Source organism: Haliaeetus leucocephalus, unplaced genomic scaffold, assembly GCF_000737465.1.
Source record: "Haliaeetus leucocephalus isolate CR32 unplaced genomic scaffold, Haliaeetus_leucocephalus-4.0 Scaffold566, whole genome shotgun sequence".
NCBI lineage: Eukaryota > Metazoa > Chordata > Aves > Accipitriformes > Accipitridae > Haliaeetus > Haliaeetus leucocephalus.
The window spans coordinates 5,055,098-5,076,989 of record NW_010973002.1 but is presented as its reverse complement, the minus strand read 5'-3'; the positions used below and the strand labels follow the sequence as shown (position 1 = coordinate 5,076,989).

Here is a 21,892-nt window from a genome sequence, read left to right as displayed (position 1 = left end):
TAAAATACAGGACACTTTGCAATTGCTGGTTGAAAATTAATGTAGAGATTCATTTGTTAAAAACAAAACCTGTTTATAAAGTTTTTAAAAAAAAATCAAGGAATTTTGTTTTATTTAACAGCAATATTTTTATCTTTAGTGATATTTTTCCAGACTTGAGGAACATTTGTACCTGCTAGCAAGAAAGTTACTCTAAAAATAAACAGACTCATAATAATCCTGTTAATACTTTATTAGTGTAATTTTTTAGCTTTCTATTGGACAGAACATAAATGCAAACTCCAAAAAAAAATTCAGAGTCCTCTGCCATTCAGTAGAAGTGACCATGGCAGCCTGTTTCATGTTCTTTGTTACAGAAACGAGAAGAGAGGGAAGGGAGGGGAAAAAGCATCAATAGAACAATTAGGCACACAGCTGACACTTACTGTACAATGATATGCACAAGTAATTTATAACAGCTATATTCATGAGATGTGCTCTTCAGATTTTTCCCTTGTAATATATGAGCTTTGCTCAGATGAACAAGGATCATTGAGAACAAGGGAATTAACAAAGTAGTAACAAATAAGACTTTTAAAACAAGTCCTTAAATAAACTAACGCAACAACAGAATGCAAAATTGTTCAGCTGAGAAGACATTTTTAACCCAGACTTCAAAACATTAAAAATTCATTTATTTTACAGTTATTCAAATACACATGCATTAAATGAAAATATTGCACAAAATTAAAATTTAGATTGTGGAATTCATATATTTTTATTTTGGTACACATTCCGGTAGCACTTAAAATTTACTGTTTAGTTCTAGCAAACACCAGCAGCACAAGCTTGAGGATGAACCAAATGAAAAATTCAATTGCTCATTTTCTCTTAAAAATAATTAAGGCTAAAACAAGTGCATTTGTTGACAATGGCACAATTTTCAGCGGCCAGTCACAGCACCCAAAGGCCAGAAGATACACCCAGACACTTAAGTGCTGTATATTAACATTCAGTTTTGGAGACTTTCTAGGATAACAAGCTGCATGGGTTGACAGGGCAGGAAAACCATTTCAATAAAGATACATACAAACTCTTTTTAACAAAAAATATTCATTTCTGATGATTCGTGCCAGCCACCAGGCACCACTGAATTAGGAAGCCACATTCTGTAATTAAATACAGAAGACAAAACTTCAATACATATATACATATGCACACATGTATAAATGTGTGTATAGGTATATATATGCAATAAATTCATTAAGTAAAATTACTAATAAACATGGCGTATTGTGTTCAGTTCACATTCCTAGATATATTATTTTATTTTTGTACAGAAATGTACCAGATAATTAAAAAGAAAAATCCCAAATTTGCACATGACCCCTATTCTCTTGAAATTTTTCATGGTACCTACAGATAGATAAAAGGTTCCACAGATCTGACAAAACAGTTTTTTGAAGTTCCCACTTTCATAGTGCATAACAAATTCAGTGATTTAAAAGACATAAATTAGATTTGGTAGAATCAATGATATATTCACTATATCGCCAAGAACAATGCTGAACTATCTTTCATCAATCAGATGTCAGGTATGCTTAAGCACCCTAACGTCAGAGGAAGATACAGGCATGTAAACAATAGGAGCTGGCTATGTTGATTACTCCACGCATTAACTCAATAATTTTGTTAAATTCAACAGCACTTAATCATCACACTTCTAAAGAACCTGCAGAGAGGAAGGGGGAAGGGTTCTTACATATTTACCAACTTGTCTTCCTACGGATTACAAAAGAAAGGGATTTCATTTACAGTATTTAGTTCTGCAATAAAGAAAAAAAAACAAAAACAAGTGCACTTGAGCCCATGCATACTGTATGAGAATGTTAACAGTACAATATGATCATCGTTAAGTAGTATGATAAAAGGCTACACTGCATTAATAGAGTCCATGAGAAAAAATGATCTATATAGAGGCTTCAGTCAATTTAACTAGGTCCTTCGAGAGCCTTCTATCTTTTCTTAGAACATGTTCAGAAAATGTCTATGCTCCTCCCTCACACAAAAGGATCATTTGTTCCCATTAAGACACCAATTACTATAAGGATCCTTGATCAATAGCTGTATCTCACCCTGTGTTTAGCATTCAGAAAAAAACCCTGACTGTATAGGATTACCTTCTATTTACCCAGATAGTGGTGCTCAAACAGTTGGGGACTATGAAAAAGAAAACACAAACTGAGATATGCTGTGGCCAAACAGGATTATTCAGTTGTTACTTTAGTTGGACAGAAATTCTTCAATGAAACCAAACAGATGGATGTGGGGCCTTGATGTCAAATTTTTATTAAAATTTTACACTATGCAAAAAATAAAAAAATTATTTAAAAAAATATTGTAGTTTTATCTCCTTTTTATTTTCATATATACACTGAGATGCGTTCAGGAATTTCCAAGTGTTTGCATATGACTAATGAAACCCTTTACCTGTGAGGAACCAAGTAATTCTAATATTTTTCCATACGAGGCTTACACACTAAAAGGTAAGGAATCTTTCAATGAAGTAGGACATAGTCTTTTACACACACAAAAGATTTCAAATTTTAGTCAGGAGTTGTGTGTAAACTGTGTCCTAGTGCAATTTCCTCATCTTCTAACATGATGTCTATCCTCTTTGAAACATGTACCCCCTTCCTTCTACAACTATCAACTTGATGTATGTTCAAATACTCCAATTGAACATAAATATGATGCCCCTTCTCCACTGAAGTTACATGCAAAATGTATGCCAGGTGCTGTAAGAGCAGAATATGGCCCTTAAAGCTACAGAATTATCAGAATAAAGGGTTTATTTCTACTGCACCTCTGCCTTTACTAAAACCCCCATTAGATCTAACATTAGTTTGTTTTTCAAAACATGAAAGATGAAGTAAATGTGGCATGAAAGCCACATTACCTCAACTTTTCTTTAATAAATGTACTTTTATGATGGGGCTGTAACTACTTCTCCCCTCTCCTATGTACCTGCCATTCCAGAGACTGCTTTTCCTGTTAGCTCAGCCTTTACAGGAATGTTAAAAGAGCCTTACAGAGCCTCAACAGTCGTAACATTGAACAATTCCACCTGATTCTCACACATTGCACTATCTCCCAGTGCCAGAACATCCTTTTCTTCCATTGTATCACCACAGTTGTGCTTTACTTGAACAGTCTGGCACTTTTCATTGCTGGCAAAACATCGACTCAGGAACAGAAGGAATCAGCATTCTTATATATTGGGCTAGTATTCTTCTCAATGTTGCATGAAGACGCACCAAATCATTTAAGACACACAAACCCTTCTGGTAGTGGTTGAATTACAAGTGAAGATGAGAAGAGTCACAGGTCTTACAGATGCATTAATAATCTAATATGTGACACTAGAAGACTGGTGCAGAAATAACAGCATGTGAGTTTGAAGCCCCAGAGAATCTGCCCAAGTAATTAGTCCTGGACAAACATACACCAGCTTAGTAGGTTTGAAGTGTCACCTTTTCTGCAAGGAAGGCGCTTGAGTAGAATGTAGTCTCTGCTTATACCTCTGCATCTGCTTTGACCGTGAATGCAGTTTGTTGAAGAGCTCATGGAACTTATTTTGTGGAAATAAGGTTTCTAGGAATCTCTCCAGAAACACGTACACCATTCTCTTATTCAGTTGAGTGTGCTGGAACATTTCAAATACCCGAAGAATGCCTTTCCGTGTTGTCTCAGCGCCTATGATGTGCTTCAGTTCATCTACAAAAATGGAAGTTACACAGAAGTTTAAGTTAAATTCTGCTTCTGTGTTAACAACAAACGTAAACTAAGTATTAAGTCTTTCAAATTACATACCTTGGAATTGGAAGTAACAGTGCCTCTATTATACATAACTAAACTAAAAGTTCTTTTACAGCAGAAAGGATTTCTGAAAATTACTTCACTTTTACACTATATGGAACTATGTGGAACTATGTTATTTTACATGAAATCACGCTGTATTGGAATATAGGCATTTCATGCACTAAACTTAAATCCTCTAGTGAAGCTAAATACTGGGTTGGTTCCAAGAGAATTACAGTTGCAAAGTCACAGTACATGTGAAAGTGTTCAGTGCTTTATTAATTAAAAACTTTTTTTATTTAAATACAATATGTCAACATTTCTTTTTAACATTTCAACAATCAACAAGAATATTGACATTAATTCCAGGAACAATATAAGGTAAGAATTATTAGCCTTCAATCCCAGACTCACTTACCTGGCATTACCTCCAGTAATTTGGTCTTCCCTGCCACTCTTGTTCTCATTCTAATAGCTTTGTCCCTCCGCGGAACAGTCTCTGCTAAAATGCCATTGGGCCAAAAAGCATCTCTGTAACAAAAGCAAATCTGTCAAAATACATTAAAATTTTATCAAGTGAAACACTCTTTTTAATCTCTCAAAGCTATCTCATAAAATAAATACAAGAAAGTAATTTGCACACAACCTAACACACACTTCAAATATTAGAAAAGGGAAAAGGCGAAAAAGAAATCAAAAGCAAGAAGTACAATACATTCAATCTATTAGTAGCTACCATACACTTTTTTAGTACAAGAATCAGAAGAAAGAGAATTTTAAGAAAATACTACACATCCAAAACACTCAAATACCATATAGTTGTTACATAAAATATACCTAAGATTTGCTTTTATCAATCAGTCTCTATTGCCACTGAGAGACTCTAGGCTTAGGTCTATTAATTGCTTCATTAGATCTCTGACAGTAGTTAACCTATCAACAAGCTAAAGCCAAGATGAAGTAGTTTCAGTGTAGTATAAAGCCCAATGCAAAAGACATGCCTGTCTAAAAAGGTATTTTGCCTCAGTGAATGACATTCTTTTTCTGAGTAGGAAGCGCACATTCTTACTCAGTTTTATTAAAGAATAACAGAGTATCTGTAAAGTACGACCCCTTAGCTAATACATTATCCTACTTTATCTCTTTCACCCCTTCCAACAACAACAACAAAAAAAAGGCATGGGGGGTGGCCTTCACTCAACAGCATTGCAGAAGCCATTAAGACTTTTAGGAAATGGAATGACAGAGCTTTTGATACTTTCAAACTCAGACTTCAGTTCTATCTGCCCACATGTGAAACCTATTAGCTTAGAGCTAGGGGTTTTTTTTAGTAATAATTGTTTGCCTTTTAAGCCAAGGCATGCACATGCTTTCATCAAGGTAAACAAGACACTTCATCCAGTCATATGATGAAATTCCTAAGTATACCCATACTCTAGTTCTTCTAGACTGACTAACAAAGAACTTTTTAAGAAAGAGAAGAAAACTCAAAATATTCTTCTTCATGTGACAATTACTTTCTCTCACTTAACACACATAAACAGCAGTGTATGCTCCAACTGCAATTCTGTACAGCAGTAATAATTTCCTCACATAAAAAGAACAGGAAGGATACACAGACATTAGACATCAATTGGCGAGTACTTCATATTTTACATCTGTGATAAAAGACATACCTGAAGCGTTTTACCGCATCTGCTACTTGCTCAGGAGATGTCATCCAATCAACATGATCAACTATTTTTCTAAAAAAAAAAAAAAAAAAATCAAAGCAACAAGTCTCTCTCATTCAATTTTTAAAACAGAGAACAAATAAGTACATCATTTTAAAGAGCAATCTATGGCCAACAAAGTATAATTTCAGCTTTCTGCAACTCCATAAGTAGGTTCTATAAAACTGCACACTAAGAAGGCAAACACTGATTCTCAAGATAAAAACCTAAGTTCACTGATCACTCCTAAAGCTAAAGCCTTTTTCTTTCTGAGTAAATGTACGATGACTAAGGAGGTTGGAAAACTGATGTTGCATCTCCCATCAGCATTAGATAAATATTCAGCTTGTAGAGTGCTCCTCTTCATGGAGCACTCTTCAAGTTCTGCTTCTGCACGCAAAGAACCTACTTAAAAATCTCAATTACTGTACTTATGTATGCAGTTACTTCATAATCTTTAACAGGAGATACAGACTGATCATAAACTTTGACCTTCATTCAATAACACATACACACAGCTCAATATCCAAATCTTGTACGTTTACAGAAATAAGCATCTGTGTATCACCATAATCCCAGGATTATTTCCCTAAACATAACTTGAATGTAGTTTTCTAAAAAAAAGGAAAACACAGTTTTGTTGCAGAATGCCATTAAACCCCAAGAATCTGCTAGGACGAGGTATGACTGCTGCACCAGAGGAAGCTGTGAGTATCCAAATGCAGAAGCAAAATAGTTCTGCACATATCTCTGCAATAAGAAAGCAGCAGCCTGTGCCCAAAGTCAGCTAGTTATACTACAATCTGAAAACAGCAAAAAGTATTCAGAGTTGTTCAACAGGGCAGCATGTTTTTGGAAGCAAAGGTATCAAGATAATTGTCACCTGGCCATTAGGAATTTGAAAAACAGTGCTATTATTATTACATGGCTGCACCACTGCTGGTACCACAAGAACTGTTTATATGTTTAACAGTGATGATCAAAACATCAAAAATATACTTGTGAAGGGTAAAAAGTAATGATACAGTGAGGAATGTCCTGAAAAAGTAATAGGAAACTACTTCTCACCTACCAGAAATTAAGTTTTTGATTCATGGCACTAATCCAACATGACAATTTAGTGCCAATCCCGTTTCTAGAAACATTTTTGTTCTATATTTTTATTTACATTTCAGAAACAAATTATTAGAAGGGTAAGCCTGGAAACAGTAGATTTCTAAGCTGAGGACAAGAAACATTACTTATTTAGCACTATTTGCTTTGCATTTGCATGAAAAAGTGTATATGTGAATTATGGAGAACATGGTGGGGGCAGAACAGACTCCATAACAGTCCTTTCCCTCCCCTCCCCGCCCTCCATCTTTTAAAGTGTCACAGCAAAAACTTAATATAGCCACTCAGTACAGTTCACATAATTTGATAGTGCCAGTGTATCATTTGTGTCATCAAAGAGATGTAAACCAAAATAGTGCAGAAAGTAATAAATAGTATTAACAACAAAAGGTATAGTATAAAACACAGGGCACAAAGCATAGACACCATCAGTATTAAGTTACATTCACAGAAACGTGAACACTCGTTGATATGTGAAAGCTCTTTTGGAAGTTCTCTGGCATATAAGTGTTACTGGAATTTGTCTTTCAGCAATGTTTTGTGTTTATCTCCATTTTACACCACATTTGTACTTGGGTTTATTGATCCTCTTGAAAGGGGGAATGCATGCAGATGTAAACCACAATAATTTAGTAATACCAAAAAGGATTTGTAGACACAGTCTATATAGTCTCACTCACACGATCGCTCTATATAAGAAAAGCAGTACCTGTTAATTGTGTCACCATATGTTGCTCTAATAAGTTGCTGAAGCAGATTTTTTATATTTCTTCTTAACCACTGATTTCGTTCCTTTAAATCAAAGACTTCATCCATAAGGAGGAGCATTACTCTCAGTGGAATATTGTCATCCACCTGATCAAGTGAGTAAAAGTATAATCAGTGAACTTTTAGGTCAGTTCAAGAAAGCTGCAGTTTTAGTAGCTACTTCACAGGTCAAATGCTTCAGTATAATCAGAACAATGACAGAAACACTTTGCTCTGTATTTTATAGCAATATGAAATCTTCCCTAAATCATCTATAACATCAGTAATAGCAAAGAAAGATTGAAAATTAAAGATAAACCAGGCTTAAATCCATTTAATTTTTAAAATAAGTAAAAAAGAAACAGTTATTTCACCAAAGTTGAACAAAGTTAATACAAGTAAACATGTCCTAAAGAGAGAGCTTGTCCCTGACCTCTTCCTTTGGTAGCTGTGCTTCAAACATGAAAACTCTGGAAGGAGCTTTTCTTTGGCATCTTTTTCTTACGGATGCACCCCGCCAAATCCAGAACCTTCCAAGAACAATGAAACTTCACTGCAGTGATCTGCCTTTTATTTAGATACTGTTCTAACCTGCACGGCTATTAAGTGCTTTTATGCTTGTAGATTAAGAAAAGCATCATCATTTTATTATTTAATAGAAGGTGTTACACAGATTGGCTTACGACAAACTTTTATGGAAATCCTAAAGCAGAGGATTCAGCAACTATGTAAAAGTTTTTAAAGATGGATGGCGTATACTTGCAGTAACTGTCAACATTTTCTCAAATATTAAAATTTAAGGGAGAGTTTACTAAGTTCTGTAGTATGAAAGTATTCAATTTTCATCTTAGTTGTTACTAATATTTCTTTTACAGAAACAACAGCAGCTTCTCATGGCCTGCTTATATGCTAAAATACAACCCTACGTACTGTTAAGCTATTGCATAAAAAAATAGCATTTGGAGTTACAGTTGTATTGCACAAGAGACCACAAATATTTATCTCAAATAAAACAAATTAACTTGATTTTGATTGATTCATTATTTGAACTTTATATTTATTATTAAAACTTTTTAGAATAGCAAGCTAAAATTAAAATCTTACTATATGCTCAGCAAAATTTATTTAAAGACTGGATGCATTTTCTCTGTGCTTTCTTTTTTATTAGGGTTTTTACATTCTAAGCATAACATTCAGAATTTTGTTTTGTATTTGAAATCTGATACAGCTCTACCTGGAAGAATAGTAGTTTACACTATACTGTTAATGCTACGCTGGAAGAAGTAGCAAGATCTCACAGCTATGTGGACTCTTTTTGGGGGACTACACAAGTACATCTTTATATACAAGTGGATTCATAATCCAGCTGGAGATTCTATAGATCCATGCCTCACTTTTACAGTACTGTTTCTCCACATCAAATTCCATTCAAACTGCCATATTTTTTGTCTGATTGAGTGACTGTAAGTTGTGAACAATGCACCTGAAAAGAGCAGTTGAGAATTGAAAGGTTTTAAAAATATTTGAAATCTGCCTTTCAGGAGCACTTGGTATGTTAACCTAAAAGCTATCAAGAATTGTAGCTTCTATTCTTTTTACAGAAGATCAATGAAATATTTGCAGAGAAGCTGCTCATATACTTGAAAGATATTTTGTTTTGCCTGTGCAAAACAGAAGCCTCAGGAGTATCAAAAATATAGATTTGTAATTCCAAATTTATGGATACAGTCTGATATAATGAAAAATAATGGGGAAAAAGAAAACCCAGAAGAACTCAAGGCTATGTTATTTGAGCAAAAATACATGTACCAAGCCATCATAGCAGTTACACAGAGGACGACAAACTGGAATGCTTTGATGTGACCAAAAAACCCAAAATGTGAAGGGCAGAACAGGTGCAGATTTATGACCATAGCAAATTGCATATAATCACTGGTAATCTTACGGTCTTTCTGTCTTACTTAGAGATAAAAGTTTTTCTTCCAATTGTTTTCACATATATGATCAATGTTTCAAACAAAATAGCAAAATACCATAGCTTATGATAACATCAAGAGCTTAAACTTCACTTTCGAGTTTCTAATATTACTACTTTATACATTTTAGGTATCCACATACTAAAAGTTTATTATTAGGAAAATGTTCTGAAGTTTTTTTCCATAAAAACATAGCAAACACTACTTCTGATCCATTAAACAAATGCCTCCTAAAAGGTCACATCAGAAATCAGAATCCGTAAAATGCTAACAGAAATGATGCTAACAGTCTGGTACCTTACTGTCTTTGAATAGATGGAAATTGGAGGGAGGTCGGGGAAAACAAACAACCCCAAACCCCCACCCACAAAACACAGACGCAGCAGTATGTACACAGTAAGTTACTCCACTGTTGTGCTAACCATTTTTGTACTAACAAAAATGTTAATTTTGGAAGGAAGCATATAAGTTTCTTTTTTAAAATTAAAGAACTGTTTGTAAGTGCCTGGTATAATATCAGAAAACAATAAATACATAGTTTAAAATAAGTAACTCATTAATTTGGTTTTAGAGGAGTAAACTTTGAAAGGACAAAAGTCAGACTCACATTGTCATCAATTGGTGCTGCAACACGGCAATGGTCAGGATCTGAATAGGTTTTCTGGATCAAAGGAGGCACCTACAACGAAAAAAGGTAATGTTTATGAAGTAAAAAATACTTTAGAATACCAGTAAGTCAGATCAATTTTCATAATCAATTTGGTTATGAAAATGAAAACCAAACATTTGGTCAAAAGTCAGTTGCATGCTACTGCAGATAAATACACAGTAGTCCTTTCATCTTCCAACAAGTCAAGCCTGTAGGTATTCTCCTATAGCTATCAAAGTTATCAACACCTTTAAGACAATCCACATGTATTTTCTCAAATGACTAATATTTCAACTGAAAAACACCTAGAAATTCATAGGGGACTGATATTTCTTCTGGTATTTCCTCTTGATCTTAAGTCCTGCCTAGTCATGGACTTCCCAGTGAATGTAACTGCAGATACATTGTTAGTCACACACCAGGGAAGTTACCAGCAATGAGAAAGTCCAGAGCCAAACATTTTATCTTACAAGTAATGAAAAAAACCAACCAAACAAAAAACCCACCCCACACCACAGATTTATTATTCCCTTTCATGGTTTAAGGGTTAACTCATCTTGGTTGCTGTTCTACATCTGCCACATAAAACTGTTCTGGTAACACAAAATGGAACAATGCCTGATCACAGACCTTACAGCTACACACAGAAAAAGGAGGGCAAGGGAAAAGAAGTTAAGATGGACATGTTAGGAAGATTACTACTTTCATAGGACCTCTAGATAGCATGTCACAGCTACCATTGCCCACCTCTAAGGTATCACATTTTAGGAATAAAGAGATGAGAAAAGATGGCAGGAAAGACAGAAAGAAAATTTAATTAAAAACAGAATTCAGCAAGGAATAAGCAGAAAAGAAGCTATCTCCTTATTCTAAGTTTCAGAATGTATGGGGTTTTTTTTCCTAATGAAAGCAGCAGGTGCAGCAATCTAGCTTTATAAGAATGGGTGGTAAAAAAAAATAAAATCAGTGACTCTCATTCTTCTCATGTGGCTGCACTGAATTAAGTGAAGAAGGATCACTCTAACAGTCTGTAGATGCCATCTTAAAATTTGTTACTTAATAGCAAAGAGAACTCCATGTTTGTAGTATAATGGCTGCTGAACCTTATTAAAGGGGTATAGGTATAAACAGATTGCTTTCCTGTCCAATGACTTGACCCTTCATTATAGAATACAACATAAGTTTAAGTGAGTCGATAGCTAATCTCCTATGAATTCACTAATATGTATTATCTACCAAATATTTTCTTACCTTGAAAAATGATTGCTTTATGTCTTGTCCCAATCTCTCTGACATTTTACCCATGTTGTCTGACATTTTAGTCATTCCCTCTGCCAGGCTGTCAGGGAGAGACTTGACTGCATTTGATACATTTCTCATAGAGTTACGCAGTGGGTTTACAAATGTGTCCATCTGAAGGGGAAGATGTTTAACCAGAATTGTATAATCTATGAGGACACCAGTATATTAATACACTATGAGAAGTATCACACTGTTCCAGAGAACAATAATATAAAGAACAACTCAAACTGCTTAACTTCATTACCAAATGCAGAATAAAGTTTTAGCTTCATTTTCATTTATATTTCTTGTTCCTTACAGCCCTACTGTAACTATTTACATCTTTCAACAGATCTTTTTCCTGAGTCATTTCCATTTACCATCCCTCAGCTTTTCTTAGCTTGAATTTATTTTCCTTTTCTTCTCCATTCAATGCCATTTCTCCCTTCCAAGCTTCCTAATTCCAGATGTTTCACTTCTGCTTTCAACTCTTTATCTTTGAAACATGCCTCTTAAACAGCACTGGAGTAATATGCTTTAATATCGTGGCAAGTATAATTAAAACCAAAAAGTAGTTCCGTAGAAACTGATACAATTTTTCTTTCAGTATATACTTTAAATTCAGTCCAAACAGAGGCACAAGTACTAATATGATGCCCTTAAAAAGTTAAGTTTATGAAGAACCTCATAAGCTAGAAATCAAATCTTGGTCATTACATAAACCTTGATAAATATTTAACTGTTTCACTGTTAAATATTTAAGGAATATAGGCAGAACAACAACTTGAAGTGACAATACAGTTGCAGATGCTTTTTATATCAAAATCACTAAAAGTTTAGAAATAGCTGTATTTGCAAAGCAGATGCCCATACAGACTGGTCAACTGAACAAAGAATCACTTGTCTGAAGAGAGTTCTGGTGGTTTAAAAAAAAAAAAAAAAAAAAGGATGCATAGCTCAGAGCTCCAAATTTCACCAATGACTCTGAATGGTTACAACGGCTAAATACATAACAGCTGCTTCTGAAGGGAAATGCATTTCATTTTTTGGGCTGAAGAGTGGAGAGCATGGTAACAGCAGCAAATACAGAGTAAAGAACTGAAAAAAGAAATTAGAAGGAATGAAACTACAAAAAAAAATCACAGACATCTCACAAAGTAACTTGTAAAGTGAACACACTTTCAAAGTAGTCTTGGTGCAATACACTGTGTCCTATCTGAAAATTTTATTTCCTTGTCATACAAATAAATTTACCTGTTATAAAAACTGTAAATTTTTGGTTCCGTATGTCCTCAGATACTTCGCCACTCACAAACTATTAAAGCAACTCACTTGCAAGTTGTTTTGAAAGTGCTATATAGCTGTTTAATACCAGTTCAACATCTCTGTTTAATGCAATCACTGCACTAACGAATGCTCTGAAGTTCCCTTGACAGTGCAAAACATTCTTACCTTCCGTGCAAAATCTCCCTTCCCTTTGCTGTACGCTTTATTCTCCAGGAAGTCATACACATAGTGGGCTAAAGCTGGAGAAGCCTTCATCATTTCAGGATTTAATAAGAGCTGAGTAAAATAATTTTTAAAAGGTGCTTTTTAATAAATAATGAAAAAGGCCATATCATTCAGTTTAGTGAAAGTTTACCATGCACAAAGACACTACATCTTGCAATGTATTTTCTCATTCATTCTCTAAATTTTATTCCAACATTACGCTACTCTCAAGATGGAAACAACATGCTTCCTGGTAATTCCCATAATATTAACTAGTATGTTAATTATAGCATCTCACAGAAAAATATACACCTTTATGACCACTCAAACTGCTTCTAAAACTCCAAAGGAAAAAAAAAAAAGCTGTGACTGAAAGAAATATTGCTATTAAAAATGGGGCACATATCTCACAAAAGAAAAAATATTAGCACTCTAAACAGAACAATCAAATTTCACGTTTTATTAATCTTCATTATTTGTTGTTAACATGTTCATTGAGTTGGTCAACATATTTTAGTGCTAAATGACCAGAAAGTCCCTATGAAGTAGGACAACTGAATTCCTTTAGTTGGGCTGATACAGGCCTTATCTGAATGGAGAAGCTGTGTGGTTGTGCTACACTGCCGGAGCAGGTGCCATGCCAATCCTTATGCAACAGCACAAGAGAAAGTAACCACAAACATGAATGCAATGGGAAAAAGTTAAGTGGCATAGAGCTCAAAACCAACACAGCTGGAACCTCACCAGCTCAGAGCAGTTGGGACAGAACCGGCTGAGAATAAACTGAAACAGCAAAGAAAAGGCAAACTTATTAGATAATATGAAGTTCTTATGGTATACTATTTAGGATTATATACCACTTACAACACAGCAAATTTTCTACCTCAGAAAAAAGAATTCCTACCTAGAACACAACCAAAAAACCCATAACAGCTTACCTGCAAATATGCATTTAAATCTTTTTTCCTCTTTTCCAAAAATTCTCTGTCCATATTGTTAAATGTCTTTTTGCCAGGAAGTTTCAGTATATTTGCAAGGTTTTCAAACTAGAAAAAAGAGAAGATTTGGGGGGGGGAGTCTGTTTTCAAAAGACTTTCAAATCACCATATAAGCTCAGAAATTACAGGGGTCATTATATTCACCTATTCTTACCTACCATGTAACACCTAACAAATAATTTCTGCATCAAGCCCAGAACTCAAGATTCCTTGGAGAAGCCAAAATGAAAGGTAGGCTGTCAAGAACAAATACATGAAAATCTCTGGAGACTGTCAAGGCAAAATTTAATTTCTGAACACACATGTGATACTCGCTTTTGAAATACAGAGCATGATAGTGTGCAAATTATTCCTGTCATCACACCTGCTCAAAAAGGTTTAGGCTCAAGATTTACCATTATTATTTGCACAGAAATTAGTAGAGTTATGAGACTACATCAAGAGAACTTGCAAATCTTTCCAAAACATCTTCCCTTTCCTTTCCTGATCAAATCTACTAAGGAAATGATTAGGTTTTTTACCCCTAGAGTGGAAGGCAGCACCCAGTTTACACACAGGTTATCATACCACACTTGATATGCCATCACTTGTGCCTTTTCTCCAGGTAATGACAGTGATTGTCACTGATTGACATGTGTTCCACTGTTTCAGTTTTACAGAAGGAACTGGTATTCCAGGGAAGTGGCAGGGAAAGAAGAGGCCCTAACGCTTAAGAAGGTTGAACATATCTGCTACAATGCACAAAAATAAAGAAGTGACAAGAATAAAACTCAAAGAATAAGGATTATCTTATATCCAGACTTCCTGTAAATAATAAATAATATTCTAAAGGTGGTACACAGAGAAAGGTATAGTATCTAGGCTTTAAGAAACAACCTGGAAAAAGGTTGTATCCTTTTCTCTCTACAGAAGACCACAAAATTACAGATTTAATGAGAAGGATTCCATTCAGTCCCTGCAAGGTGTCTTTTTGCAAAGACATCATTAAACTTTGTAAGGTCACAAAGCTCATAACGTTTATGGCCTGAGGAAGCACCAAAGAATAACTATTTTCAACTTTACAAATGTCATTCCCTTGCAAATAGGTCACGCAGGAAAACAACTGAACAGAACATGGTCTATTTTTTATTTGGATACTTGTATCTAAACAGAAGCAATGCAAGCAAAGAACAGCCTCTGTTTTAAATATAGATATCCACTTCAAATTATATTTATTACATTACTGACTAGAACTAGTGTGAATCTATTCAGTACTTTAAGAAAAAAAGCTGATACAGATAGTATACAGAACTAACTTCAATTCCATTTTGGATCAAGTACCTATTTTCTCTGAAAAACATAAACAATAATCCCTGCCCTTCCTATTTATTTTAAATAAAAACTTCTAACCTTTACCCTTAACATGCCAATAAAAATGCCTCAGACAAGCACACAAGAAGGGTGTTCAGTGTAGCAGTGACATTCCTGTGCCCATAAACTCAGTAGGAATATCTATTTTATTGTCAAAACAAAGCAAAATTGTCGGGAGTTTCTGAGATGCCACTACGAAGCACAGGAATTTATTTACTTTTTGCAATCTTAGTGTTAGAGAATAACATTTCCATTTTTTGTAAATTCAGAGAACTCTGATTTAGCAACATGGAATTTCTGAGCTTTCACATTTTGAAAATTTTTGCTTCTGTCATTTTTTTCTGGTCATGTACTGGTAGGTCAGTTTTAAATGACTGCTCCCTATCGACAGAACATTAACTCACTATAAGGTCAGGGAACCCATAGCTGTTTCAAACAGGTGAGGGATTCTTCAAAACAGTGAATTAATTAAAAAAAATTTAAAAACCCCGACTAAAAACCACAAACAAACAACAATTTGAAAAGGAGTATAAAAACTGGTATTTCAAATTTATTCACAGCACACTAAGATAATCAGAAATACAAAGGAAAGTCAGACTTTGTTTATAATTAAGACAAATATTCAACACGCTTTTTTAATAAAGCCTTTTCCATTTTTACTACTGTTGTGACTTTACAATGCTAACCTACCTGCACAGAATTTGTTCTCTATGCCTCTCTATTATTAACAGAGTAAAGGGATGTAATCCAACACTTCTGACTAGTTCAAAGGTTATGCAGTCAAATCTGACTTCTCCAAAGGCTTGATTTAAAAGTATTTCACCCTCCTCTTTTAAAAGCACTGCATTTTCAACACTTTTTCATGTCAGCAGGTTCTACTTTGTACCAGCTGGTGAATTACAAGTCTCTATGGTTTTCTTCTTTCATTTTAGGAGAGTTAAAGAGTCTGAGAATAGAAGTACAGCAATAAAAGGCAGATTGTCTAGCAGTATACTGAACTGCCAACAGCTGTCCCCTCTGAGACCTCACCAATCCTTAACATTTCACTTAAAACTTAAATACCTATTTCCCAAGCTCAGTTTTTATTTCTTAATCTGTGACAAATATAACAAATGAAATATGCTACTGTTTGAGACCAACAGCACTTCCATACAAACATTTCAAAGTAAAATTAAGCAAGGGGCAGGGAGGGGCAAGCTTTCCAAGTTCCATTTCCTTTTGTTAAAGCAATTACATAGCCATCAGATACTAAACTATATAAACACGCACCTGTAAACTGCTCAGTACAAACAGTGTATGATATAAAGAGTAAAAAAGTACACTTTAATAGAAAACAACATAGTGCTGTAACTCCACATCTTAAGTCACTTTGAGAAAGCCACTACTCATGCCATACCATCACACGGAGAAAGCATCTTTCAAAGAAACCTTAAAAGATTTTTATGAGATTAGTTACCTGCTCAGTGATCCTCATGTGAAAGTCATGGAAGTCACTGTAGCGTCGATACGTCTTCCATGTCTCTTCGCTGTTTGGACTTCGCCGATGGACTGTGATAGCATATAGTGCGTATGTCTTGCCATGGTCATTACACACTCCTGCCACAGCATATGGGTCATAGTCAGCATAGACTAGTAGTTTAAAAACAAAAATAAAAGAGGAACAAACAGAAAGAAGGAAGACGAAAGGACACAAACGTGAAGTGAAGAAATGTCTGGAATGACAGACTTGAGACAAAAATGGACACGCAAGCAAAAGAGCAAGCCATCCCTGTATCCAAAACACTGTATAAGTGATACCCTCCAGAAACTTACTATGTGAAGTTAAGAGATTAAGCAGCCTTAAAATTAGACAAGTTTCACTGACATGCAAAACAAACAAAAAAAAATAGAAAAGGTTTCAACTTTAGAGAATAGTGAATAGATCTTTTAAAAAATAATTTTAACCTAAAGAACTCAAGGTATGGGTGAAAGACAACTGTGACACCGGAAGAAATTCCAGTTTCCAAAGTACTCTAATCATATTGTAAAAGTTTGTCCATCAAAAAAAATCTGTAAATACAGAAGACAGTGCTAGCAAGCTGTAAGCATTCGGTTTTGTTATTAACATCAGCTGTTTGTTACTAACTATAAGATAAAAAATACTCCCCACACTATTTAAGTCAACAGAAACTATACACACACATATGTACGTATTCTGTATGTGTGTGTACATACATATAATGTATTCTGCATGTGTGTAAACACACACACATTTTATGGAGAAGTCAATTTATAAATGGAAAGAACACAGACAGTTGAATACAAGCAAACATCTTTTTGTACTCCACTGAATCTTTAAGTTCTCTTGGACATTCCTCCATCACAGAACTCCTCCCAGTACACAGTTTGTTTCAAAAACTTCCATTTAATCTACAGAATAACCTAGAACTAATAGTTTACACTGCACACTGTTTAAACTGGTAACATGTAGTATCTGTAAGTATTGAACCAATACCCAGTAACCACAATTTTCCAGTGTGGTTGATGAAAATACTTTTTAATCAAGTTCTGCATCCACACTCCATAAAATACACTTTTCCTGACAAATCATGAGCTCCAACCTCTGTTGTGCTACCAGCCTTGACTTCTTTCAAGTATAATGCCAAGATCTAAGCAGCCAGGGAGCACCTCTAGGATAGGGGCAAATGCTGACAATGTAAGAATTACTCACTAGCAAGGTGCACACTGGGTACGGAGCATCTTTTCTTTGCCATCTACCTTTTGGCATCCTTTGGAGCATCTTTTCTTTGCCAGCTACCCTCTAGAAGAAGAATGTTGAGTGCTGAACCCCAAGAGAAAAGAGCGGACAGTCACGATGCTGCCAAAAGACTGTGCAGATAATGGAGCAGGCAAACCCTGGCTCCACAGATGCTGACCAAGCCCTGTCCTCTAAACTCAGGTTGTCCACTCTGCTGTGCAGCCACCATACCACATCTCAGCGGCACTGCTAAGTTGCACCTTTAGGAGTACCACTTCAGGACAGTAGTGGCAGAAAAAGAAAGAAGTTGTCCCCATCGCCCCTTATGTCATAGCCTCTTAGCATTTACTTTCCAACACAAGACAAGGTGAACCCTCAAAGATTACGGAGAAGATCTTGTATACACCCCCCCAAACACCATAAAGGGTATTAATCAGTAGAGGAAAGGAGCCTGCACACAGATGCAAGATGCACCTACTGCCTGAAGTATTCAGAAAGCAAGAACTTGTATTTCTTGTTCAAACATGAGGTGAAGAGGAAGGAGACATCCAGTTTAGTCCTATCTTACAATACAAACCTGCACATATCCCCTGGTTCAACTGGAGTATTATGGCTTCACAGAGTCAAGCTGATAGTTATTAATACACACTGCCATCAAGGTAATAAATTTAACACGATTTGTGTGGTTCTATGACTACCTTTTTTCTTAGGTCAAAACAATGAAACTTCTAAATTTAATTCAGAAAAAAGTATCACGTGCCATTTTAAATGAAAAAGCAAAATTGTGATTGTTAACTTTTAAATTATTTTTCCCATTCTCTGAGGGTTGAATACATGAGACTTGAATTGCACCACACTCACACTTGGTTGGAGTAATAAGAGTTTAATTAAAATGTCAAGTAGTTGAATTCTTGCTCATAGCTCATTTGTCTGCTATAGAAATGCAGAGATTTTGAAGTCTGTTGCATAGTAAAATCTACCAAAAAGATATCTGAAGATTCATTCATAATTTAATTAGAGCAATCTCATCTAACTGGAGTTATTTGCAGATAATATCTGAGAAGTTTCTGTTATTTACTCTCATGTAATAAAAATTTTTTATTTATTACTAGGCAAATTTTTTCAAAAGATAACCAAAAATGACACTATTGTAAAGACTGAAGTCACTAACTTAAATTAAGCTAAGTCAATAAGGAAGCATAAAAAAATAGGGCAAAATATTACAGCAACAGAAGTAAACAGTCAAGAATTAAAACTGTGTGACTAGAAAAAAAAAGAGATGGCTTTTACAATTTGTTCTTTAAATGATTGCTAAAATAAATGCTATTCAATATTAAGTTTAATGAATGATTCTCCAGAGATAGGAAAATGATAATACCATAAAGAACAAAAATTAAATCACATTTTAAGTACAAATATATAGTCTACGACCTACAGCACCAATTCTGTAAGGATTTCCAATACAAGGACTTAATGGGAAGTATGAATTAAAATGTTTTATGAGGTTAAAAAAAAAGAAAGGATTAGGATTTCAAGGGCCTGTAATATTGAAAAAACTCAAAATAAATGGTGAAAAACAAGCAAGCAGCCATCATAACAGATTCACTTACCAGTATCTGAGATGTACGCATGGAGTTGAACTGTCTCATCAGAAGGGACGTTTGAAAGGTCATCTAAGGACTGCATGGGATGATGGGGGTCAGGGGAAGAGAGAAGAAGGAAAAAACAGAAAAGAGAGAATAAGATCACGGAGACATCTCATTTGAGAGATCCTTTTTGATTAATCCATTTCATTTTCAAACTGTCAGTTCATTTCATTAATAGAATAGCTTAATGCACTGTAACAATGCAAATAAGCATTTATATTACCTGGTTACTAAAGCCTTTTACACAGAGTGTATGGCCCTTCATTTCCCCTACCAGTTTCACATAGTATTGTGATCACTAACACATTTACTGTTTTTATTTGTATCTCAACTCTAATAGAAGTACAGCTACAAATAAGCCTTTTACTGAGCATTAAAAAAACCCCCCCTTGAACAATTGTGGAATCACAGAATCACAGATTCATAGGATCATTGAATTCATAGGATCACTGAATTCTAAAATGCACATGTAAAAAGTGAATCCATCATTACTATGTGGATGTAACAGGCTTGTACAACACCATACAAGTTGTTAGAATTCCAGTTTGAACTTTCTCTCAAGTCACATGCATAGCATCATTTAGGTTGGAAAAGACCCTTAAGATCATCAAGTCCAACCATTAGCCTAACACTGCCCAGTCCGCCACTAAACCATGTCCCTAAGCACCACATCTACCTGTCTTTTAAATCCCTCCAGGGATGGTGACTCAACCACTTCCCTGGGCAGTCTGTTCCAATGCTTGATAACCCCTTTAGTGAAGAAATTTTTCCCAATATCCAACGTAAACCTCCCCTGGCACAACTTGAGGCCGTTTCCTCTTGTCCTATCACTTGCTACTTGGGGAAAGAGACCAACACCCACCTCACTACAACCTCCTTTCAGGTAGTTGTAGAGAGCAATAAAGGTCTCCCCTCAGGCTCCTTTTCTCCAGACTAAACAACCCCAGTTTCCTCAGCCACTTCTCACAGGACTTGCTCTCTAGACCCTTCACCAGCTTCCTTGCTCTTCTTTGGACACTTTGTAGTGTCTTTCTTGTAGTGAGGGACCCAAAACTGAACACAGGATTCGAGGGGCAGCCTCACCAGTGCCGAGTACAGCGGGACAATCCCTTCCCTAGTCCTGCTGGCCACACTATTTCTGGTACAGCCTTCTTGGCCGCCTGGGCACACCGCCAACTCATATTCAGCCGGCTGCCGACCAACACCCCCAGGCCCTTTTCCACCAGACAGCTTTCCAGCCACTCTTCCCCAAGCCTATAATGTTGCATGGGGTTGCTGTGACCCAAGAGCAGGACCCGGCACTGAGCCTTGTGGAACTTCACACAATTGGCCTCGGCCCATCGATCCAGCCTGTCCAGATCCCTCTGCAGAGCCCTCCTACCCTCAAGCAGATCAACACTCCTGCCCAGCTTGGTGTCATCTGCAAACTTACTGAGGGTGCTGTGGTGGGTTGCCCCTGGCTAGATACCAGGTGCCCACCAAAGCCATTCTATCACTCCCCCTCCTCAGTGGGACAGGGGAGAGAAAACATAACAAAGAGCTTGTGGGTCGAGATAAGGACAGGAGAGATCACTCACCAATTACCGTCACGGGCAAAACAGACTCAGCTTGGGGAAAATTAACTCAATTTATTACAAATCAACCAGAGTAGGGTAATGAGAAATAAAACCAAATCTCAGAACACCTTCCCTCCACCCCCCCCTTCTTCCCAGGCACAACTTCACTCCCGGATTCCCTACCAACCCCCACAGCGGCACAGGGGGACGGGGAATGGGGTTTACAGTCAGTTCATCACACGTTTTTTTTTTTCTCCCTTCATCCTCCTCAGAGGCAGGATTCATCACACTCTTCCCCTGCTCCAGCGTGGGGTCCCTCCCATGGGAGATGGTCCTCCACGAACTTCTCCAACGTGGGTCCATTCCACGGGGTGCAGTCCTTCAGGAGCACACTGCTCCAGCGTGGGTCCTTTCCACGGGGTCACAAGTCCTGCCAGAAAACCTGCTCCGTGGGCTCCTCTCTCCACAGATCCGCAGGTCATGCCAGGAGACTGCTCCAGCACGGGGTTCCCACGGGGTCACAGCCTCCTTTGGGCACCCACCTGCTCCGGCGTGGGGTCCTCCACAGGCTGCAGGTGGATATCTGCTCCACCGTGGACCTCCATGGGCTGCAGGGGGACAGTCTGCCTCACCAGGGTCTTCACCACGGGCCACAGGGGAATCTCTGCTCCGGCGCCTGGAGCATCTCCTCCCCCTCCTTCTTCACTGACCTGGGTGTCTGCAGGGTTGTTTCTCTTACATCTTCTCACTCCTCTCCCCGGCTGCCGTTTCCCTCTGTCCCAACTTTTTTTCCCTT

General features: G+C 36.5%; 1 protein-coding gene across 3 annotated transcripts in view; it reads right to left on the bottom strand.

Annotated features, from left to right (window-relative positions):
- Positions 1 to 217: 217 nt before the first annotated feature.
- The window catches only part of SNX13 (sorting nexin 13), a 75,775-nt gene continuing 54,100 nt past the window's right edge, over positions 218 to 21,892 (bottom strand). Inside the window, exons 17-27 of one of the 3 annotated variants that reach the window (XM_010577626.1) lie at positions 19,505 to 19,574; positions 16,614 to 16,753; positions 13,748 to 13,855; positions 12,771 to 12,881; positions 11,289 to 11,450; positions 9,996 to 10,067; positions 7,375 to 7,520; positions 5,517 to 5,585; positions 4,259 to 4,371; positions 3,513 to 3,756; positions 218 to 3,409 (exon numbers count right to left, since the gene is read on the bottom strand). In XM_010577626.1, the coding sequence (XP_010575928.1) occupies positions 3,370 to 3,409; positions 3,513 to 3,756; positions 4,259 to 4,371; positions 5,517 to 5,585; positions 7,375 to 7,520; positions 9,996 to 10,067; positions 11,289 to 11,450; positions 12,771 to 12,881; positions 13,748 to 13,855; positions 16,614 to 16,753; positions 19,505 to 19,574 (1,275 nt within the window). In that variant the 3' untranslated portion in view covers positions 218 to 3,369. Of the gene's footprint in view, positions 3,757 to 4,258; positions 4,389 to 5,516; positions 5,586 to 7,374; positions 7,521 to 9,995; positions 10,068 to 11,288; positions 11,451 to 12,770; positions 12,882 to 13,747; positions 13,856 to 16,613; positions 16,754 to 19,504; positions 19,575 to 21,892 lie in introns of those variants that run through there. The other 2 variants (XM_010577627.1, XM_010577629.1) reach the window with 2 other exon arrangements.